General features: G+C 57.3%; 1 protein-coding gene across 1 annotated transcript in view; it reads left to right on the plus strand.

Annotated features, from left to right (window-relative positions):
* Efcab6 (EF-hand calcium binding domain 6) overlaps window positions 1-21,900 on the plus strand; it is a 176,264-nt gene that overhangs the window by 118,726 nt on the left and 35,638 nt on the right. The window contains 4 exon segments of the mRNA XM_048354229.1: window positions 2,521-2,617; window positions 3,736-3,854; window positions 13,268-13,462; window positions 17,113-17,268. Of these exon segments, the coding sequence (XP_048210186.1) occupies window positions 2,521-2,617; window positions 3,736-3,854; window positions 13,268-13,462; window positions 17,113-17,268 (567 nt within the window).

The following is a 21,900-nucleotide window of genomic DNA, read 5'->3' on the forward strand; positions in this document are numbered from 1 at the left end:
CGGGGTGCTCGAGCTGGGCCTCGGCGTGCGGGCAGGCTGGAGGACGGGTTGTTCCAGGGCCAGGGAGCAGCGTTTGCAGAAGCGCGGCAGGCCGGTGTGGAGCACACTGTGGGATGAGGCGGGCCTTGGGGAGGACAGCAGGAGGCTGGGCACCGGGAGGATCCCTCGCCCTGGCCAGGGAGGGAGGTTACACCCCCTGGGGTGAAGAGGCTCCACTGTGCTCCAGAAAGACCCTTCAAAGAAGTGAGGCCGGAGCCCCTCAGACCCAGCTTGGCTTCCAGCAGTCCTGGGGAGAAATTAGCTTAGAAAGCTGGGAAGCCCCGCCCCCCACCCCCGCCCAGGCCCTGTCTGTGCTGCGTGCACCCTGTCCACCCCCGAGGGGTGCTGGGCAAGGGAGGGAGCCCAGTCAGTTGTGGGGTGTCCCTCTACTGCGTAAGGGGCTTGCCCCTCCCCCTCCACAACCTCACACTTCCCCACCAGGCCGACCTCCAGGGCTCCCCTTTCTAGAAGCTTCCTTTCCCCCTTGGCCCTTCAACACTCAACACTCCTGCCTTCTCCGGCTACTCAAATCATCAGAACACATTGGAAGCGCTCATCCCCCTGTGGAAGGGAAGATTCTGTGTGTGTGCGTGTGTGTGTGTGTGTGCGTGCACGTGCACATGTATGCACACTGGTACTAGGGCTTGAACTCAGGGCCTTGCATTCTCATTTGGCTTTTTTTTCCCCTCAAGGCCAGTCCTCTAGCACTTGAGCCACAGCTCCACTTCTGGCTTCTTGCTGGTTAGTTGGAGCTAAAGAGTCTCCTGGACTCGGCTGGGCTTTCCAAGCTCTGCCCTCAGACCTCAGCCTCCTGAGTAGCACGAGGGTGACAGGTGTGAGCCCGAGTTCTGATTCTCCGTCTATTTCCTCGGTCCGCTACTAAGAGGGAAGCGCTACCATTCCAACCACTCCGTCCCTTCCAGTCCCGTCCTCGGTGCTCTTCGTGTATTTTGAAACACTAAGGAGCAGCAGTGTATTAAGTTACCCAGTCCCTTGCCTTTCTGCTTCTCCTCCTCTATTCCTGAAGTTCCACACTTCTTCTTGCCACCATTTTCCTTCTCCCGGGAACCTCGGGAACCTCCGTTGGTGCATCTTTGAGAACAGGCCTATCAGTCACACAGTATCTCAGTCTGCCTTCATGGAGAACATGCTATTTCTCTTACGTGCCTGAAAGATTAAAAAAAAAAAAAAAGATACATGGAGTGTGGAGTTGAGAATTTAAAGTGCGAACTTACAGGTGGTGAAAGCGTACCATGATCCCGTCAACCTTCAGAAACCTCTAGAGTTAGGGAAAGCAGAGCGGGGTCTGCAGCGCAGCGTTCCGGATCCTTCCCGGCCCTTGAGGTTCTGTGACTCCGTAGAGTCCGGTAGACAGTTGGAGAGGGATGGCGCCGAAAAGAAGGTGAGGCCAGGCCCAGGTGTCACAGCTCTGTGGGTAAGCAGCCCCGCCGCGCAGTGGGGGGACGGCAGAGGGGCGCGCCAGGGGGCGGCGAGCCCTGACAGGATGCTGGAGGGAGAGGCTCGCCAGGTCACGGCTTGTGACGTGTGTGCGTGTGTGTGTGCGTGTGTGTGTGTGTGTGTGTGCGTGTGCGTGTGTGTGTGTGTGTGTGTGTGTGTGTGTGTGTACTGGGACTTGAACGTAGGGCCTGACCCTTGTAGATTTTGTTGTTGTTGTTCAAGGCTGGCACTCTACCACTTGAGCCCCAGCTCCACTTCTGGCTACGTGCTGGTTCACGGGAGATGAGTCCCACGGCCTTCCCCGCCCAGGCTGGCCTTGGGCCTGGATGTCCGGGTCTCAGCCTCCCGAGTAGCGAGGGTGACAGGCGCCAGTCAGTAGCACCCGGCTCCTGGTGAGCTTAGTGAGAGGAACGCGCCGGGCGGAATTCCCGGCCTTCTCGCAGCCCCGGCCTCTGCTGGGGTTCACTGTCGACTGCTAAGGACCAGGCTCCCTTTGAACGTGTTTATGTTGTCTGCCATTTTCTGAGTAAATACAACACAACGTCTGATCATCTTTAGATCCTACAACTAGTCTTTGAGCATCAACTGCAACTCGGCAATGGGTACTGATTTAATGCCTTGCTGTCCGTCTATGTGGGTGCGCGTCCTCACCCAACTTGCAAGTTCAGAAATCGTTTTCAGTTGTTTTCTTCCAAAGACTTTTGGTGTTAAATTATGTCTCCAGGCTCTGAGAATAGATGATCCCTGTTTATTTTGTGTCCCGCAAAAAATAAAACTAAAAAAAATTTGAATTGCATTTATCTGAAAATAAACAGGAACTTACAAAGTGTAAGAAGACTTCCCTACCATGCAGCTGGGGAAATAAGACTGTGTTTTAAGAATTAAGTTAGACCAGATGTGAAACAACAGACTTTAATGATATCTTTGAAAGAAATGGGGAAAGAGGATGGGGAAACCCCTTGGGGGACTCAGGAGCCCATTAAATGCAGACATGGTTGCTCATTTATTTATTTTTCTTTTAAGATCCAAACAGAAAGTTGCGGATTCAGAACTAGCCTGTGAACAGGCTCATCAGTATCTTGTTACCAAAGCAAAAAACAGATGGGCAGACTTGTCTAAGGTGAGGAAATTATTATTCCCTTCAAAGGAAGCCCCTTGCTCATCCCACTTGTAGACTCTGTGCCCCTAAAACGCTTCCTCAAACTAAATTCTCACTTTCAAGGTCAGCAGACGTGTAGAAAGATAAGTCATTGCGGAAGTGCACAGAGACATTGCTAATGCCTTTTCAGGATTAATAAGGATTAAAAACTGGAAAGAAAAATATCACAAACTAAGTTTTCTTATTGTAGTGGTACTAGGACTTGAACTCAGGGCCTGGATGCTATCCCTTAACTTTTCCCCTCCAGGCTAGTGCTCTACCGCTTGAACTACAGATCCCACTTCTAGTTTTGTTTTTTTTCCTGATTAGTTGGAGATAAGAATCTTCTGTTTGCCCAGGCTGGCTTGAAACTGTGATCCTCAGACCTCAACCTCGTGAGGAGTAGGATGACAGGCACGAGCCAGCAGCACCCAATTCCACAAAGCATTTTGAAAATGGATGTCTCCCCTTGCTTTCCTTGGCTCCTTCCTGGCCTCCCCTGGTGTGAGGTTCTGTGCGTAACCCTGTCGCCCCTCTAGTCTCCCGTCCTCAGGCCTCTGGGCTCTGTCCTGAGTGGGGCAGCCCCACACCAGACAGCCACGTGCCAGTGCCTTGCACGGTCCACTAGGCAGGCCCCACCACCTCTGGCTGCCCCGGAGGTCCAAGTGTGTGGTCTGGGTGCGGTCAGAAACCTCAGTGCATAGCAGCAGGGGAGAGCCGGGCGCGCTAGCGGGCAGCCCAGCTTCCCACGGGAGGGCAGGGAAAGAGCCTCCTCCGTCTGCAGCACACGCACACACACACACACACACGCCTCTGTAGCATGCATGCCTGTGCACACTCACACACACATGCACACACAAGCCCCATTGGGTGGTGTGTACGCGCACGCATGCACACTCACATACACACGCGCAGACTCTCACAAACAAGCTCACATGTACACATGCACACATACACTCCAGTTAAGTGATGGATAGGAAGATTCTTGGAACATTCCAGATTTTGACCCCTCGTGTGACACTCGTTTTGACACTCGTGTGACACTCGACACACATGCGTGTGTGACGACGTGCCCCTAAGCCCACCTTGTACCGCCGCAGAACTTCATCGAGACAGACTCCGAGGGCAACGGCATCCTCCGGCGGAGGGACATCAAGAACGCCCTGTACGGTTTCGACATCCCCCTCACGCCGCGGGAATTCGAGAAGCTCTGGCACAGGTGAGGGGTGTCTGGCTGCTGGCTGCGGCCAATCCCAGGCTTGCGTCGCGATTCACGGGAAGTAGGGGGGCGGGGGGCGAGGCTGGTGGGGCCACGAGCCCGGGACGGAGGCACCTACTCTACTGACTTAGAGAGACCAATTACCACCCCTCCCCCCCCCGGACCCAAAACCTAACCCGAACAGAACTCACTCAGCTGACAGGTGAGGGGCAAAGGAAATCGTGCTTCCCCAGGATCCAGAGGGGAGCAGAGGCGGCACAACTTTCAGACAGAACTAATCTCTGGAATGAAATACCAGACCTTGGGGCAGCCTGAAATCATTTCCTGAAGGCTTCTTAAACTGAAAATACAATCTAGCACAGGTGTCTTTTTTTTTCTTTTTGTCAGGTCTGGGGCTTGAACTCTGGGCCTGAGCGTTGTCCCTGAGCCTCTTTTGGCTCAAGGCTAGCACTCTACCACTTGAGCCACAGCGCCACTTGTGCCTTTTTCTGAGTAGTTTATTGGATATGTAAGAGTCTCATGGACTTTCTTGCTTGGGCTGGCTTTGAACTGTGATCCTCATGTCTCAGCCTCCTGAGTAGCTAGGATTACAGGCGTGAGCCACCCGACCGACTTCATTTTTTTTCATGTGTTTTAGATTTAGATGTTTTTTTAACCAAGCCCCCGATTCTGATGTTTCCCCTTTGTAGATGTCTCTGCTTCAGCGTGCCCTACTGATGTGACGTTTTAGACTTCCATCTGTTAAAGTGGAAGCAGAAGTGTTGGCCAAGTTTAGACTCAGGCAGGTTGTTTTGTGTCTAGTTTAGAAAAGTAACCCGAAGCTGGGCTCCGATGGCCCATGCCTGCAATCCTAGCTGAGTCAGGAGGCTGAGAACCACAAGACCGTAGCTGGATCTTACTAGATTCCCTCTCCAAAAGTAATCAGCAAAACACTGTGCTGGAGGCATGGCTCAAGTGGTAGAACACCAGCCAGGCAAACACAAGAAAGGCGACCTGAAGTTCACAAAACCTTCATTGTTTAAAAGATCAGTCCCAGCCCAGACTGGTGTAGACTCTTTTTATGCTTCCTTTTCCACAGACGAAATATAGTTACCACGGAGTTAAAAATTGCCTTCACACTGCAGGCAAAGGCATGGCCCTCCCAGCCTGCCGACCTTTGGGGTGACTTAAAGGTGACTGTCTGGGCCATGTCGATGAGCAGAGCCCAGCGCCGGCGACAGGAGCTCTGGGAATCCGGGAGGGCCGGACAGCGGTGGCGGACGGGGAGACTGGGAGCAGAGCTCCAGGGATGGAGTTGGAGGCCGGGACGGGGGCATCTCACCAGCAGTGGCACCGGAAGCCCAGGGCAGGGGGGACAGTGCCCTCACCCCGGTCACTGCCCCAGGATACAGTAACTCGCCGACAGCGAAACTCTGGCATGGTTGTGGCAGGAAGAAAGCTGTGGTCTCAGTGCACTGCGAACTGTTGAGGGAAGGCTCTGGCCTTGGGGGAGCACAGCCTCCGCCCGGCGGTCATCGGGGACCTGGGCAGGGCGTCAGCCTACGACCGAGAGGCGCTGGAGCCCAGTCCCCGGAAGGGTCTGGGGAAAGATGGCCGCCGCGCCCGCACGCGCCCTCCACACAGATGATGGCTTGTGTCCCTCTTCATTGGAGGCAGACACTCACCGAGACGTCGGGCTGCCATTCCTGTCTGTGCTCAGGGACCCTGCGTGGAGTACACCGATGTACCCTGCGTTGCAAACTGCTAGGGCCAGACCTGGTCCACTGTTGCTCTGCTGGCCTCACGCGGTGGATGCCAACTGGTTAGGGCCAGGAACCTGGACGTGACTCCCCCCGCCCCCTCCAGCGGGGTGCCTTCCATTGAGCCACCTGGCCTTTCTGGGCGTCACTCTCCTTATGTGGGCCCGTGGCCTCTGACCTTTGCCTCATTCGTCCATCCAGCAAACAGTACGAGACCCCTGGCCATGCAGTTCCCGTGGGGGGACTCGTAGGAGTGGTGAATACCACCCGGGGGGGGGTCCTCCAGTCACTTCCCGTGATTGTGAGGAGCACTCTCTGTCCCAAGGGGATGGCGGAGGTCTCCACCTTCAGTGACAGCCGCTGGGCATTGAAGCTATGGTCCTGGTGCTTTTATTTTATTTATCATCTAACAATTAGTGGAGAGGCCCAGGAGCCCAGAGCCACAGGGGGCCGAGTGTCAGAGCAGAGAGCTCAGTCCCTGCGGTCCCCACGCTGCCTCTCCGTCTCGTGGCTTCCTCCCCGGGGGCGCCTGTCCCCACTCCCTGCGTGTCCTTGTGCTCGCTCACTCCTAGCCCAGCCCGCGGTCCCCAGCAAGCCCCGCCCATGATAGCACGGATCCTTCTGGCTTTATTTCACTAAATGAGCTACTTCTAAGGAATAGTTCATACATTTCAAAAAATCAAATTAAATCTGTATTGATTTGGGATTTTGTTAGCTGCTGTCTTTTTCCCCCAATTGTTTTATTGTGCTAAAAAGCCTGCAATTAAGCGGTACAGAACGTATTCACGATGCCGGGCGTCATCTCCACCGTTCTGCTCATCTTACGGAACTCACAAATGTTAAGCTGACGTCTAGGCGAGGGCTCGGAGCAGCGTGTGGACCAGGCTAATGAGAGCAGCATTTCCCTGGCCGCCCCTCCCCCCCACGGTGCCATCGCCTGCTGTGGGACAGGGCGGTGGTGCCCTGTCCACGGGATCGTCAGGTGACCGGCGCGCCACCCGCCCTGGCACGGCCTGCAGAGAGAGGGCGGCGCTCAGAGGCTACATGGCCGGGGCTTGTGGCTCCGCCTCCTTTCTGCTGGCCACACCCCCCACCATCGGGGCCAGAGGAGAAGGAATGAGATGGGGCCTGTCCTGGTGTCTGTCTGCCAGGTGCAAGGCACCCAGGAAGAGCACGCGGGACGATGGGGGGGGGCACAAGAAAGCCGGAGTCCCCCGGGAGGGAGGGCAGTGTGGTGGAAGTGATCCGGCGGAGGAGGGGCTGTGCTGAGGTCCTGAACCGACACCAAGCCAGCCAGGAGACAGGCGCCACCGTGACCCGGCCAGAGGAGACCGCAGGCGGGAACTGCTGGGCCAGAGGAGACCGCAGGCGGGAACTGCTGGGCCAGAGGAGACCGCAGGCGGGAACTGCTGGGCACGGGGCCGGGAGGACGACCCTCCCCCGACAATCACTGCTGAGCAGAAGGCGACAGGAAAGCGGATCACGAAGGCCAGGCACGCCGCGCACCTTCCTGGTCCCGAAGGCAGCGTTTAGTAGGACGACACCCCAGGCAGGCCTGGACTTGAGGACGCTCCCGGGACTGCGAGGAGGAGAGGGGCTGCAGGAGGCAAGCCTGCAAGCTTCGACACGCGCGCTAGGCCCTCCGTGGTCTCGGGACTGGGAGGAACCGCGGGCTGGAGAGAGATGGCACCAGCGGCTGCCAGCTGCTCCTGGGTGCTTCTGCTACGCCATGCCAAGAAACCAGGCAGCCCCCCCCCACCCCAGTGCCGAGCAGCGCACACCTGCCTAGGGCGCCTGGACTCAGCCACAGGGCCTTGGCCGGCCACCAGCTGGCGCACGGGATAGTGCCAGACACTAAACACACACGGAGGGCGCCCTGCAAGGAGAAGCAAAGTGCTCTGCAGTACACCGCACACTCACTCCAGAGAGCTCAGCAAAGCACCCCCGAAGCGGAGAGGCCCGGCCACAGGGGTGCTCAGTGGCATGTTCTTGCTCCCCACGTTGAGGTGACATCTCCTCATCGTCACCGTGACACCCTGGCTCCGGCAGAGGGCGCGTGGTGAGCACGGGCCTCCATCCCCATCACGGTGGTCAGAACCACCACCCCCCCCGCAGCCCTATCAGGATGGCGGCCGCACCCACGGGTGGTGATGGGCGTCCTCCCGAGGGAATGGGAGCACCACAGCCCAGGGGCCCTGCGGCGCTGGGGCCAGCATGGCCCCCCGAGGTCAGCTCACTCTCAGAACAAGAAGCTCCCAGAAGTGGGAAGGCAGACGCAAAGAAGAAAATACCCCTCTGTTCTTTTGAAAATGTACTAGAAAACTTAGACAAAGGAAGAACCTTTCCACACCCATTATTCTCTCCACATTTATTAAGTGCCTCCGAAGCGAAGTGCACTTGTTCAGAGCTTTGGGCTGGTCTGGGGGAGCTGGTGTGCCCTGCGGAAGTGAATTCATCATTTCCAAGCCGCACGAGATTGGTCCTCCAGTATTGTATTTCTCACACCAAGTCTGTGGCTCATCCCGTGGCTCTGTCCAGTGGAGCCTTCCCTCCCGGGGAGGGACTTGGGAATCGGGCTGGCTTCCCGAGGTGACCTTATCATCACGGTCAGGGAGGGCGCGTCCACCCAGCAGGCAAGGCTGCGCTGCCCCAGAATCACGGCTGGGCTTCCGGAGCCTTCTGCCCGGGGCTGGTCTGGCCTCCTAGTCCCGCACCCCAGCAGTGAAAGGAGGAGCTGCGAGGCTGGGGTCGGGGTCGCAGGGCCCTGTGCTCAGCTGGGCTTTGGAAGGACGACTACCGAGCAGCCCCGCCTCCCCCCATCAACGCTGAGCAGCCACTGTGAGGCTTTCTTGTAAGCGCCAGGCAGGCCCTGTGCTCTGTCCCGGCATTCCAGAGCTGCGAGGCGGCCTCGCTAGTGCGCGCGTAACCAGATGAACGCGCACACCTCGCTGTGTCCAGATAAACGCGTACACCTTGCTGAGTCCAGATGAACACGTACACCTCGCCGTGTCCAGATGAACACATACACCTCGCCGTGTCCAGATAAACACGTACACCGCGCCGTGTCCAGATAAACACGTACACCGCGCCGTGTCCAGATAAACACGTACACCGCGCCATGTCCAGATGGGAACATGTACACCTCGCCGTGTCCAGATGAATGCGTACACCTCGCCGTGTCCAGATGGGAACATGTACACCTCGCCGTGTCCAGATGAATGCGTACACCTCGCCGTGTCCAGATGGGAACATGTACACCTCGCCGTGTCCAGATGGGAACATGTACACCTCGCCATGTCCAGATGAATGCGTACACCTCGCCGTGTCCAGATGGGAACATGTACACCTCGCCGTGTCCAGATGGGAACATGTACACCTCGCCGTGTCCAGATGAATGCGTACACCTCGCCGTGTCCAGATGGGAACATGTACACCTCGCCGTGTCCAGATGAATGCGTACACCTCGCCGTGTCCAGATGAATGCATACACCTCACCATGTCCAGATGGGAACATGTACACCTCGCCGTGTCCAGATGAATGCGTACACCTCGCCATGTCCAGATGAATGCGTACACCTCGCCCTGTCCAGATAAACATGTACACTTCGCCGTGTCCACATGGGAACATGTACACCTCGCCGTGTCCAGATGAATGCGTACACCTCGCCGTGCCCAGCGAGAGCTCTGGGCAGCAAGATACTGAGCAGAATCAGAACCCATTGTAAGCCCTGTGGAGCCAGGGGTGGGGCTCAGGCAGCCCAGTCCAGAGCAGAAGAGCTCCATACCCCGAGGCCCCTGATTCCACGGAAAGAGCCTGAGACCACAGCTGGGCACAGGGCAGGATGCCCCGCTCACCTGGAGGCGCTCCCTTCGGGCCACGCCCACCGGGAGGCTGTCACTGCAGGCCCCGCCCACCTGGAGGCTGTCACTGCAGGCCACGCCCATCTGAAGGCTCTCTCCCACAGGCCACGCCCACCGGGAGGTTGTCCCCGCAGGCCCCACCCACCGGGAGGCTGTCCCTGCAGGCCCCGCCCACCGGGAGGCTGTCCCCGCAGGCTCCGCCTACCGGGAGGCTGTCCCCGCAGGCTCCGCCCACCGGGAGGCTGTCCCTGCAGGCCCCGCCCACCGGGAGGCTCCAGCCTTCTTTCATCTGGTGGCACTCAGCTATTCTTGATGTGAAACCAACTTCGCAAAAACACTCCTAACAATGTCATTGAAGTGCACCGAAGGGAGCCCTCGCCCTCACGGGAGACGGCCCTGGGGCTGTGCAGGGTTCTGGTGTGGGAACGTTGTGGTGATGCGCGTGTGGAATTGGTATTCACACACAGACATCTCACATGAGAGTGCTGTATCAAGATTCCAGTACAGGGGCTGGGGATATAGCCTAGTGGCAAGAGTGCCTGCCTCGGACACACGAGGCCCTAGGTTCGATTCCCCAGCACCACATATACAGAAAACGGCCAGAAGCGGCACTGTGGCTCAAGTGGCAGAGTGCTAGCCTTGAGCGGGAAGAAGCCAGGGACAGTGCTCAGGCCCTGAGTCCAAGGCCCAGGACTGGCCAAAAAAAAAAAAAAGATTCCAGTACAGAAAGAGACCATGGAAAGCTCCTGGGCACAGGGGACGTGGGGTCTGCCACCGGTAGGAAGCAAGGTCAAGGCCAAGTGCAGAGAAGCCCCTTGGTGCCCGACCGGCAAGTATCAGACACCGCGAACCTTGGGTGGGAGAGGTGGGAGCTGCATGAACAGGATCTTGGTGGAGGGAAGTTCACCTTGGAGTTTCACGACCACGAGGCTCCGGCTCACAAAGAGCCCTTCACAGAGGCTCAAGTGGCCAAACTCCAGCACAGCCTGAAAAAGTGTTTCCCGTGGCTCCATCCACGGACAGACTGCCCGTCTTAGGGGAACCCAGGAAGGGTTCCGGCCCTGCCCGTTCTGAAGAGCAGTTGCCTGAGCCATCAGGCCTTCCTCCAACAAGATGGCACCAGGGAGAATTCCTCGCATCGCTGGCCGAGTCTCCCGCGGGACTGGCCTGGAGATTGTGTCCTTACCCTGCCCTCATCTCTTGGGCTAAATTCCTATGTTCTAAAATTCCTGCAAGAATGGGTGCAAAAGCCCAAGACTCCCTCAGCAAAGTGGAACAATTGCTGCGGACATAGCCAAATTGTGTGCACTACTGAAATGCTATGTGTACAATAACGGGGCAGAATGATCTGATTATATCATAAATTAATGGCCAATGCTGAAATGCAAATGCAAGTTTTTATGGGGCTTCTGTTTATGAGCTCATTTTCCCTGGCACATCTGTTGCTGAGCCATTTTAAAATTCAACCTTTATAGGCAAGTTGATTTTTTTTTAATGTTGCACAAAGGATTATATAATGAAGGGGTGAGGTTATGTAAGCTGAATTAACTCTCTTATTATTCACATTCATAACAATATTTTAGTTGCAATTGTGCAATCTGGTCTCCCGCGCACTGCGATGAGAAGAGCATGTTTATGATCTTTATTAATGAAGTAATTAAGAAGTGCCTTTTCATTCAGTTCAAGCATCAAGCAGGTGAGGGACACCGTCACACACCACTGTAGAACAGCCCCTCCGGGAGGGCACAGCCTGCGAAGTGCCCCCGCACGCTGAAGGCCCCCCGCACACTGGGGCTCCCCCTCCCGCACACTGGGGCCCCCCTCCCGCACACTGGGGCCCCCCCTCCCACACACTGGGGGCTCCCCGCATACTGGGGGTTCCCCGCACGCTGGGGGGTCCCCGCACCCTGGGAGTCCCCGCACACAGCCCCCACCACACGCTGGGAACCCCCAGACGCTGCCCTCCCCCCGCCCCCCCCCCCCCCGCACACTGGGAGGTGCTCTAGGAAGCTGTCCACCCAGCTGGGACCTGGGCCACGGCCGGACGTGACTAAAGCACAGCCACCCCTGACACGGAGTCCCAGGATTTCACACCCCAGGCAGGCCTTGCGGGCATGGGCCCCCGGAGGCAGGAGGAGGGATCATGCTATCTAGACCTAAAGAGGAGGGAGAGGCTTCTGGGGAAGATTCGGTGCTGCTAGAGTGAGTGAGTCTGTCTGTCTGTCTGGGGCGGGTCATGCCATCAGCAGCCCTCTGCTAGGAGCCCGGGGGGGTTCTGTGGGGGGCTGTCTCGGCCATAGGCTGCAGTGTTCTGTCACTGAGATGAGGCTGGCCTGGGTCTTGATGTCCTGACACAGGGAGAGATGCACAGCCCTGGAGCCGTGGGAGCTCAGGATGTGGCACACGCACACACGCATGCACACGCATGCACGCCCCAGTAGGAATTAAACTGCCCTTCTGCTGCCTTCTTATCGACATTTGCAGGGCCTCTGCCTTGGACAACACCCCCCAGCACGGGGCTCACTGCGCCCTGGGGCGGCCCTGGCGGGTGGAGCCCACGGGGCTCTTCGTGGGTGTGTCACTTGGTTGTAGAAGTGGAGCTTTCCTTGTGGCTGGCATTGACAGTCACGCTGGTCACAGGTACCTGGGAAGGTCCTCGTGGCTTGGTCTTAACCCCGGGGTTGTTCAGGCTGTCTGGGGCCCGGCAGAGAGCACCCCAGCCAAGTGGAAGAACCCCACAGAGGGCCCCTTCCTCCCCCTGGGGCGTGTGGACAGAGCCACGGCAGGGGAAGCTGCAGGTGCGTCAGCTGAGAGGCCCCGGCTTCCGCCCGGCCCCTGGCTCTGGGCGGCCGACAGCCTCCTGGCCCCAGCATGCAGTGGCCCGAGCAGCTGGCCTTCCGGAACTCCACCGCTCCTCCCCCAGAACGCAGCAAAGCAGGCCGCTGTCTTCACTCTGTCCCGGGAGCGCCGGGCTAGCCGGCAGGAGAGCCGCACCACTGGAGAATCAGGGTGCCCAGAGCTGACACCCCACCACCAGCGTCCCCTCGGGAGGTCAGGCTCCGAAGATCGCCTAACTATACATCGCGTTCCACGTAGCTGAGTTTATCTGGGGAAAAAACACACCTGCAGATGCCGTTTCTATCGATTAGTCGAGAAGCCAGGAGCTTTATGTGAAGGGGAAAAAAAAAAAGCCTTTTTTTTTAATAAAAGAAAGAAAATTGACAACTTGCCTTAATTTTTTTATTAAGGCAATTTTTTGCTATTTGAATAACATTAGGAGATTAAAAAAATCTCATTATGCCCCTTTTAATGAATTTTAATTCAGAAAAAATTACAATAATAGAAAATGACACAAAAGGCATATAACCGACTTTTTATCTTGTTTTCTTTCTCGTCTCTCTTGTTGGCTGTGTGTCACTGGCTTCTCTTCAGAGGGAAAGTGGGGGTTTTTACCATCCTTGAAATCAAGTGGCCTTCACTTACTCAGGTTTTAAGATGGAATATGCTTTCTGAAGGGTTTTCTTTTAAGCCAGTTGAGTGTGTGGAGGGGTGTTCTCAACTTCCTTCATGGTGACTGTCCCTCCAGTTCCAGGCTGTGACTTGGCCGTGTTCTCTCGGGCTGGGTCATCCAGGAGGCAAATCTTCCATTGATTAGAGTAACAGGTCTCAGTCCCCTCGAGGGCGGGCAGGTCAGGAGAGAGGCGGAGGAGGACAGAGCTCCCCGGCTGCAGTGCGGGGGGGGGGGGGGATGGAGGGGGGGCCCGAGCCAGCCTTCACAGCTACCAACGAGAGCTCTGCTCTTCTTCCTTACAGCTACGACACCGAGGGCAAAGGCTACGTCACTTACCAAGAGTTTCTACACAAGTTGGGTATTAGCTTCTTGCCTGCGGTCCACCGGCCCTATACAGAGGACTATTTCAACTTCCTGGGCCACTTCACGAAGCCCCAGCAGCTCCAGGAAGAAATGCAAGAGCTGCATCAGGCCACAGAGAAGACCATGCTGGCCAGGTGGGTTCACAGGCATGGGGGCTGCGTCTGCGCGGTCTGTGTCCGTGCACCTGGCACGAAATGTCGCTTTGGAATGGTGCCTTTCAACCTGTGCTGGCAAAGTTACCATGAGAATTGTTTCACTCACTCACTGCCTTCGCTTACCTAGAAGCTGGTGCTGAGCCAGAGAACGGCGTCCTGCCTCGCCCGGTCATCGCATCCCTCCCGTGCGGTGTGGGTTACTCTTGACGGCCGCCCTTTCTGGTTGTGCACCACATAGGGCCCGGCCCAGTTCAGAGGATGCTTGTTGCTTTCTCCTGTCACTAGTGATGGGATGGGTGGACTGGATACATGTGTGAAAGGCTAGGTGGTGGATGGATGGATGGGTGCATAGATGGGTGAGTGGATGGATGGGTAGTTGGATGGATGGGTGGGTGGGTGGATGGATGGATGGGTGGGTGGATGGATGGATGGATGGGTGAGTGGATGGATGGGTGGGTGAGTGGATGGATGGGTGGGTGGATGGGTGGGGGGGTGGATGGATGGATGGGTGAGTGGATGAATGGGTGGGTGGATAGGTGAATGGATGGACAGATGGATGGATGGATGGGTGGATGGATGGATGGATGGATGGATGGGTGGGTGAGTGGATGGATGGACAGATGGATGGATGGATGGGTGGATGGATGGATGGATGGATGGATGCTAGGCTGGTAAAGTGTGTCTTGAGAGAATATGCAGTGGTGTGTGGGAAATGTTTGTGTGGAAGAGGGGTGGCACTTTGATGCTTTCCCAAGGTGAAAACTCCCCTGTCGTATTTTTAGCATTCATAACACAGGAGACAATTATGCTGTAGGAGATGTGGCCATAGAATAACCGGACAGGTGAGTCCCACTGCGACCCATCCACAGGCCCTGCACGCGTGGCTCTGCCGTGGCTCACCGTTGTTCATCTGTCCCCTGCCTTGTCATTGCAAATGGCAGGACTCACTCTGTCCCCAGAGTTCCTGAGCAAATGGATGTGTTGCTGTTAAAGAATTCCCAAAGGGAATAACACCAAGGACAAGGAAAAGAGACACAATAATGAAGTAGGGTTTAAGAGGAAAGCCATGGGCACACACCCCCCGAGTTATGTCTAAGCTACTGAGTCACAGAGCCGGAGGGAGGGGAATGGAGTTTGTGAAATCCATCGTAAACTGTGTGCCCGCTCAGGATGCATCAAATACGCCATAAAACTGATGAAGAAGTGGAATTTATCTTCAGCAGACAGGGCTGGCCTCATTACCCACTCCTGTCTTCAGCTCGCGTCGCTCCCGTCCAGTGCGGATAATGAGGATCTGGGGGGGGGGGGCTCCCGCCTCGGCGCTCCCACACAAGGCACGCTCGTGTGCCCCCAGTTGTGGGGATTGCGGGGAGCCGCGTGCGCCTGACGCCCGTTCCAGCTCTCGTGCCCCTCAGGCTCAGCTAGTGAGCGCACGCCCGACGCCCCGGCTTGCTCGCCGTTTCCTCGGAAGGCCGAGGTTCCCTTGGCCCCGCAAGCTCGCCTTATGCGGCAATTCGCCATCAGCGGGACCTTCAGGGCCCCCCGACCCCCAAATCCAGGGTCCCTTTTACGCCGTCCCATGCTCACGTGCAGGTGTATTGCAAGTGGAAGTCGTGATGAATTCAGGGATGGAAGCGCTCGGTCTGTGCTTGGAGCCTAAGGGAGTTCATTTCATCCGGAGTGTCCCCTTTGCAGAGTCTCCTTTGCAGACTTCTCTTCCCGGCCTTGCTTTCTCTTTGTTGCTAGCGTCTGAGTAGAAGATTGAGAATCAGAATAGCCACACACCACGGGCAGGCCTGTCCTAGGATGCACACGGAGAGGGGTGGGGAGCAAAGCCAGCAGAGCCGGCGGGGGGGGGGGGGGGGGGCGGGGAGGGGGAGAGGGGGGAGGGGAAGGGCCTGGCTGCTGGCCTGAGGCAGCATTGTCCTCCTCCTCTGGCTCACCATGCAGACCAGGGGCCCGGCCGCCCCCCCCCAGCAGCTGCGTGGCTCCGTGTGGACCCACCCCGTCTCCGTTCGGGGGTGCTCTGTGATGGCACCCCGGGCCTCACGGGCGTGGCGCACAGGGTTACTCTGAAAGGGAGCTCATTACCGCCTCAAAGCCAGCCCACAAAATGCCGAACGCCTCAGTGTTCTAAAAATACGCACCCCCCCCCCCCATGTGATATTCTCCTACCTTCGTTTGCTTTCGTTTGGAAGGACTGAGCAGGCCGCAATAGCCTCGATGACAAGCGGGCTCTCTTGTGACCTGCGGCTGTACTCAGCACACGTGGAAGAGAACCCGGAGGCCGGGGGGCCCCGGGGCTCACCCCTGGGGGCCAGGGCTGAAGGGCTGGGCGGGTGGATCCTGGACACCGCTCGGGTCCGCCCCACCCGTTCATGCGCCCACTTCACTGGGCCCCCCGGGGTTCTGGCTCCGCTGCTTCCGCAGGTTGTGTTCTCCAGACACGCTCCAGGGCTGTCCTGTCCCCCACAAAGCTACCCGTGGGGACAGCGAGGGGACCAGGACAGCGGTGGGGACCCACAGACCCCGAGGCCCATCCCTCCCTGAGGAGTGGCCTGGAGCCCTCAGAGCCCTGTATGCTGGCCTCGTCCTCCGTGGGGGCGGGGGGGGGGAGAGGAGCTGAACTTAGAGAAGTGACACTCAGTCACTGCAGGTCAGAGGTCAAGTGCCTGGGTCGTCAGAGGTCACAACCTCTACACCGGCTCAGTCCTCTAGCAGAAGTGGAGGCATTTCCCCGAACCAGATCACAGAGGTTCGAATAGTATGCAGGAAAATCAAACCCACAGCCGGGCTGAGAGCTGAGGATTGCGGTTCAGAGCCAGCCCGAGCAGGAAAGACCACGAGGCTCTCATCTCCAATTAATCAGCGCAAAGCGGAGAGCGGAGCCGCGGCTCAAGGGGCAGAGCGCCAGCCTCGGGGACAGCCTCCAAGCCCCCGAGTTCAGTGCGCAGGGAGGGGGCAGCCAGGCACCCGCCTGCCGGTGCCCACGACGGGGAGGTGCCTGCTCCCGGGCGAGGCGCTCCTGGCGCCGTGACCCTCCTCTCCTCACTCCTGCCGTGGGGCCCGGGCGCTGGCTGCTCCCTGCAGGCGCCTCCCTTCCCGGTCTTTGCTCAGGGGTGCACCGCCCAAGGCCCTACCAGCCAGGTGTCCACCTGCACCGCCCAAGGCCCCACCAGCTGTCCAGCCCCCTTGCTGGCTCTTCTTTCCCACTAACGCATGCGCACCGTGTGATTATCTCCCGTGTTCCCAGTGTCTGCCATGAATGTAACTTCTCCTAGCGGTGGCTGCCTCGGTCTACAGGCACCCAATGCCCAGAATTCGTGGGACAGGGACCACACGCACAGCAAGGCGTAGTTCCTGTCTGCAATAATAGCTCTTTATCTTAAAACCCTTGGCTCCATTTTTGCATTGCCAATCTTAGTAAAGAAGACAAAGTTGAAATTTTGCTAATACAATTTTGCTAATAATACTAGTAGTAATAAGGCAATATAGACATTTTCCCCCGCGATACTCTTCACGTAAACGTTTCGGCCAGCCCGGTTGCGGGGCCCGCGACGGAGGCCTCACTGCACGTGTTCCAGCGAGGCTGCTGGTTCTTGGGGTGTCTGAAGCATTTTCTCTTCCAGGGCTAAGCTTATGGAACATTATAAAGAGATCAGCAAAGCTCTCAGCACGCAAGACAAGGCCAGGACCGGCTCTCTGTCCCTCTCCCGGCTGCAGAGGCTGCTGCAGGACTGTGGCTGCCCCCTGAAGGAAGAGGAGCTCACCCGGGTTCTCAGCAGGTTGGAGTGTGTGTGTATGTGTGTGTGTGCACGTGCATGTGTGCAGACATGTACGCACAAGCGTGTGTGCATCAGTACTGGGGCTTGAACTCAGGACCCCGCGCTCTGACTTAGTGTTTTTGCTCAAGGCTAGAGCTGCACCTCTTGAGCCACAGCACTACCTCTTGCTGGTTATTTTAAGAGTCTCACAGGCTTTGACGCCCAGGCTGGCTTTGAACCGTAATCCTCACGTCTCAGCCCCCAGAGTAGCTGGGGTTACAGGTGTGAGCTACTGGTGCCTGGATGGTTCGTTGCTTTTGTGGAGAGCAACTTTTAGGAAAAGTCCATTTCCCCCAGTCTTGAAACGTTCTGGCCGGCAGGCCGCTCCTGGGCCTTCTCCCGGCTCCGCTCAAGCAGCCTTCGACTCGGAGGCGACCTGAGCTGCCTCCGCAGAGCTCGAGGGCTTACCTCGAGTGTGCCAGGTGCTGGGTTCTAGGTTCTATCCCCAGCAGTGCAAAAACAAACCAGAAACAAAAACAGCCTGCTGGTCCCCTCCCTGCCCTTGTTTTTACCCCCAGGGCCTTCACTGGCTTTCTGTAGGAACGCCCCTGTGTCTCAGTGACTAGCTCATGCCGCGACACTGGTTCTTGCTCGTCTGCTGACTTCCGGCTAGGAAGTGGGGGCCGTCAGTTCCTGCCTTCTTCCATGCGAGCGATGCCCACCCACCCATCCGCGCCCGCCCTGCTGTGGGAGAAGACGGTGGGCGCTCACCTCCATGAGCCCCTCGGCCAGGACCCACAGCACCGCAGACACACAGCACGCTCCCACGCTCCCCGTCACCGTGGACGCACACTTCCATGTCACTGGGGTCACAAGTACAGAGCCATCCTTTTCCCCCTGTGCTCTGTGGACTCATCGCCAATTGAGTCCCTGGACCCTCAAGACATCCCACTTGGGCCTTGCCCCCAGCCCTGTTTTGCGCTTCCTTACTTCTTTCAGGAAATGTTCAGATCGAGTCTCAGTTTTCTGTGGGGCCCATGCTCTTCCTGCCTCTGCCTCGCAGGCTCGGGCCGCCATGCCCGCCCCCCCCCCGCCCCGCAGAGGTGGGGAGCCCCCCCCCGCGCACCGCGCCAGGCCCACCTGTTCCTTCGTGTGTGTAAACGTCTGTTTCCTGTTTCCCCCTCCTCTCTTCACGGGAGCTCCTGGGAGCGCCCCTCGAGTTCAGCCCCCGCCTCTCTTCAGGGGACCTCCTGGAGTGCCCCCCGAGTTCAGCCCCCGCCTCTTTCTCCAGGCCGTTGTAGATACGTCCTGCGTGCTGCTGCTTACCAGTATTGTGTTGTGTTCCCTTTCTTACAGCATCCCACTCGAGTCTCACCGCTCTCGCTTCTCTCAGTTTAAATAGCTTTCTTGTGTGTGTGTGTGTGGGGGGTGTCCTGGGGCTTGAACCCAGGGCCTTGGGCGCTGTCCCTGAGCTCCCTTTTGCTCAAGGCTAGCGCTCTACCACTAGAGCCGCAGCGCCACTTCGGGCTTTTCGGTGGTTGATTGTGGAGGTGAGCGTCTCCATGGACCTTCCTGCCCGGGCTGGCTTTGATCCGTGACCCTCAGATCTCAGCCTCGCGAGTAGCCGGGATGACAGGCGTGAGCCCCTGGTACCTGGCCACACTAAACTTTTAAAACGTGTTCTTTGCCTGCGGTCTCCCCTCGGCGCTGCTTTACAACTGTCCTTCATGTTCCATGCGCTTCTCGGAAATCGGCTACTAGTACCGCAAGCTCCTGAGAGCAGCTTCGAAGACGGTGGCTGGCGACTCTGCCCTGGGCCCCCCAGCCCCGGGGCGGGGGGGGGGGGGCCTCTCAGTGCCTCAACTTCGCGCTGGGGCCGGTCAGATCGTCCAGAGAGTACAGTTATCAGATAAAATATAGGATGCCCAGTTAAATTTGAACTTCCAGTGGGTAACCGTTTGTAGGATGAGTATGCTCTTTACAGTATCGGGGACATACTTATATATTTTTTAGAACAGGTTTGCCTGACATTCTACTTCTCGGTACTAGTGTGAAGCGGTGCTGTCACTTGTTCGTTCAGTGAGCCTGGCAGCCAAGCAGAGAGGATTGTGGGAGGACGGTGGACGCCACAGCGTCAGCGTGTGGGGCTCTAGACGGCCGCTCAGCTTTCTTCCTGTGACGCTCAGTCGTTGAGTCCTGCTGTCTTCTTTCTCACATGGCTTCTGCAGTCCAGTGTGAGTTTTTTCTTTGTTCCTCTGTAAGCGAAGGTTTTGCCTCCCCTCCGGCTTTCTACGGCTGGGCTCCGCCGGTCATGTCGTCGTGATCTTCCCTCCGTTCTTCAGCTCCCTGGACCTCTTTAGCGTCTAATCTTAATTTTTGGCAACGTCTTGGCTGCCCTTACCTCAACTGCTCTTTCTGTTCTTCTCCTTTTCCCCTGGACTTCCAATGAAACAGATAGTTCTGAAGCGTCCCCAGAGTTCCTGGGCCTTTTCCCCTTCTTGAGGTTTCCGGCAGCCCTGCTCCAGCCGGTCCAGCCTGCCGACGAGCCCGCCGGGAGCCGTCTGTCCCTCTGTGCCGCCGCTTCGCGTGTCCGGCATCGCCTTCGCTTCCCGGAGTTCCCGTCTCCTGGCTCCCGTTGTCCGTGTGTTCCCGCACGCTCCCTCCGTGCCCCAGGTCCCTACATAATCACGAGCCCAGTCCATTGTTCAGAACCTGGTCACGGCCGAGTCTGGCTGCGTGCACTCGTCTCCGCAGACTGCGTCTGCAGAGCCAGATGTGGCGACTGGGGAATCAGGAGCGGGAAGGCTATTCCTTCACTTGCCGCGAACTTGCTCAGTGCAGGGCTGGGGTTCACGGCTGCCGTCCACGCCACAGGCCCCGGCTCCCTCGCGTGTCCTTGGTTGGGTACCCCGTGTTTTCTCTGGGCGTCCGCGGGTTTGCGTTCTGCGTGTCTTCCCACAAGCTGGGGGCACGGGCTCCCAGCCTGTCGGTGGCCGAGCACCAGGCCTTCAGGAGTGTCTCAAGCCTCTGCGCAAGTGCGGGCGGGAGGGGCTGCCTGCCTTCTCCTCGGCTGGGGTATCTGCTGAGCTCTCTCTTCCTCGGAAGTGTCGGGAAGGTTCTGGGAGTGCGTCACATGGCCACAGGGGGAGGGGATGCTGCCCAGGCCTTCCTTGCCAGAGGCCGGAGAACTTCGGGAGGTAAAGCTGGTGCGCGTGCAAGCACGCACGCGTGCCTCCCTCCCACACGCAGCCCCGGAGCAGCCGCGCTGCGAGCTCGAGAGGGGCCTTTCCCCCAGACCCCAGCGCTCCTTCCCGGAGCCGCAGCCCTTTGCCGGCTTCCAGGAAGGCCCGCGGTGTCTGATCAGCTTCTGTCGCACGACTGTGGGAGGAGCGGCGCTGCTGAGGCCTGTGTCCCTCTACCTCCATCCCACGTCTTTGCGTCTCTTGATTTACTTCTCTTGCTGAAGCACTTCTTGAAGTAATTTCTAAGAAAAGGCAAGTAGGAAGTAAATGTTTTGAGTTCTTTTTGGTCTGAAATTTTCTTTAAAGCTTTCTCCCACATAGCTTGTCTGACTCTAGCATGGGGGGTGGGGTGGGGGGGAGATACCACTTTCCCTTAAGACTCTGAAGATATCGTTCTGTTTCGTTCAAGCTGTGAGAAGGAAGGCCAACCCCAATGTGTGTTCTTCATGTATTCATGTATGCATGCGTGCACATGCGTGTGTGTATGTGTATAAAGAGAATGGGAGGGCTGTCTTCAAATGCCGATATGTTCCCTTGTCCCTAAACAGGGTCTCTTCTCACTGAATGCATCTCCAGCTGAATAAGAATTCATATGCATTCAATGAATAAATCATGCGGGAAAGCAGCAGCTAAATAATTAACAAGGGGATTATAAGAGAGGCTGTGAAAACATAGTCAGGCTGGTACTTGCGCAAACAACAACAAAGGGACTGAGAATTTCTGTAGTCCACCTGTCAATGGGGGTGATCAACTTTTTTACACACTGAAACCTTAATAAGGATCCATTGCTCAGTTGCTTGTCTCTTCTCAAAGACCTCTTGATGATAAGAATCCCAGCTAGTGGTAATTATATGTAGATTATGCTTTTCTCCCTCCAAAATAGACTTTTCTAAATACTACTGAGATTTGCATATGCATTTGATTTTATTACTACATTTTAATACCACACTGGCAATTCAGCCCATAGATGAAAAGTACTGATTGTCCTCCTCCTCCTCCATGCCCACCGCACAGGGCGGCGGGCACAGGGCCCGCAAGGCGGTGCTGCGGCTGCACTGGGCCAAGCTCAGCTCGGGGGCTCTCTAGGTTCTTCTTTTTCTTGAGACAGGGTCTCACCACATAACCCAGGTTGGTCTTGAACTTGCGATCCCGCTTCAGCCGCCCAAGTGCCAGGGTTACAGGCGTGTAACACCGTGCTGACTTGCCTTGTCCTCTCTGGAGGCAGATCTCGGGGTCACGGGAAGCTCCTCTCTTGCCCCCCACCCCCGCCTGCCGCCCCGCCCCGCCCAGTGTCCCCTTGGGTCTGTTCTGACCTCATGCGCCGTCTGGCTAAGGGACCATAATGCCTCAAGAGTTCAAGTTCTAGAGACGTGAACGTTGAAGGTAGTGGACCTCTGCTTTGAATCCCTTT

This window comes from Perognathus longimembris, chromosome 1 (assembly GCF_023159225.1).
Source record: "Perognathus longimembris pacificus isolate PPM17 chromosome 1, ASM2315922v1, whole genome shotgun sequence".
NCBI lineage: Eukaryota > Metazoa > Chordata > Mammalia > Rodentia > Heteromyidae > Perognathus > Perognathus longimembris.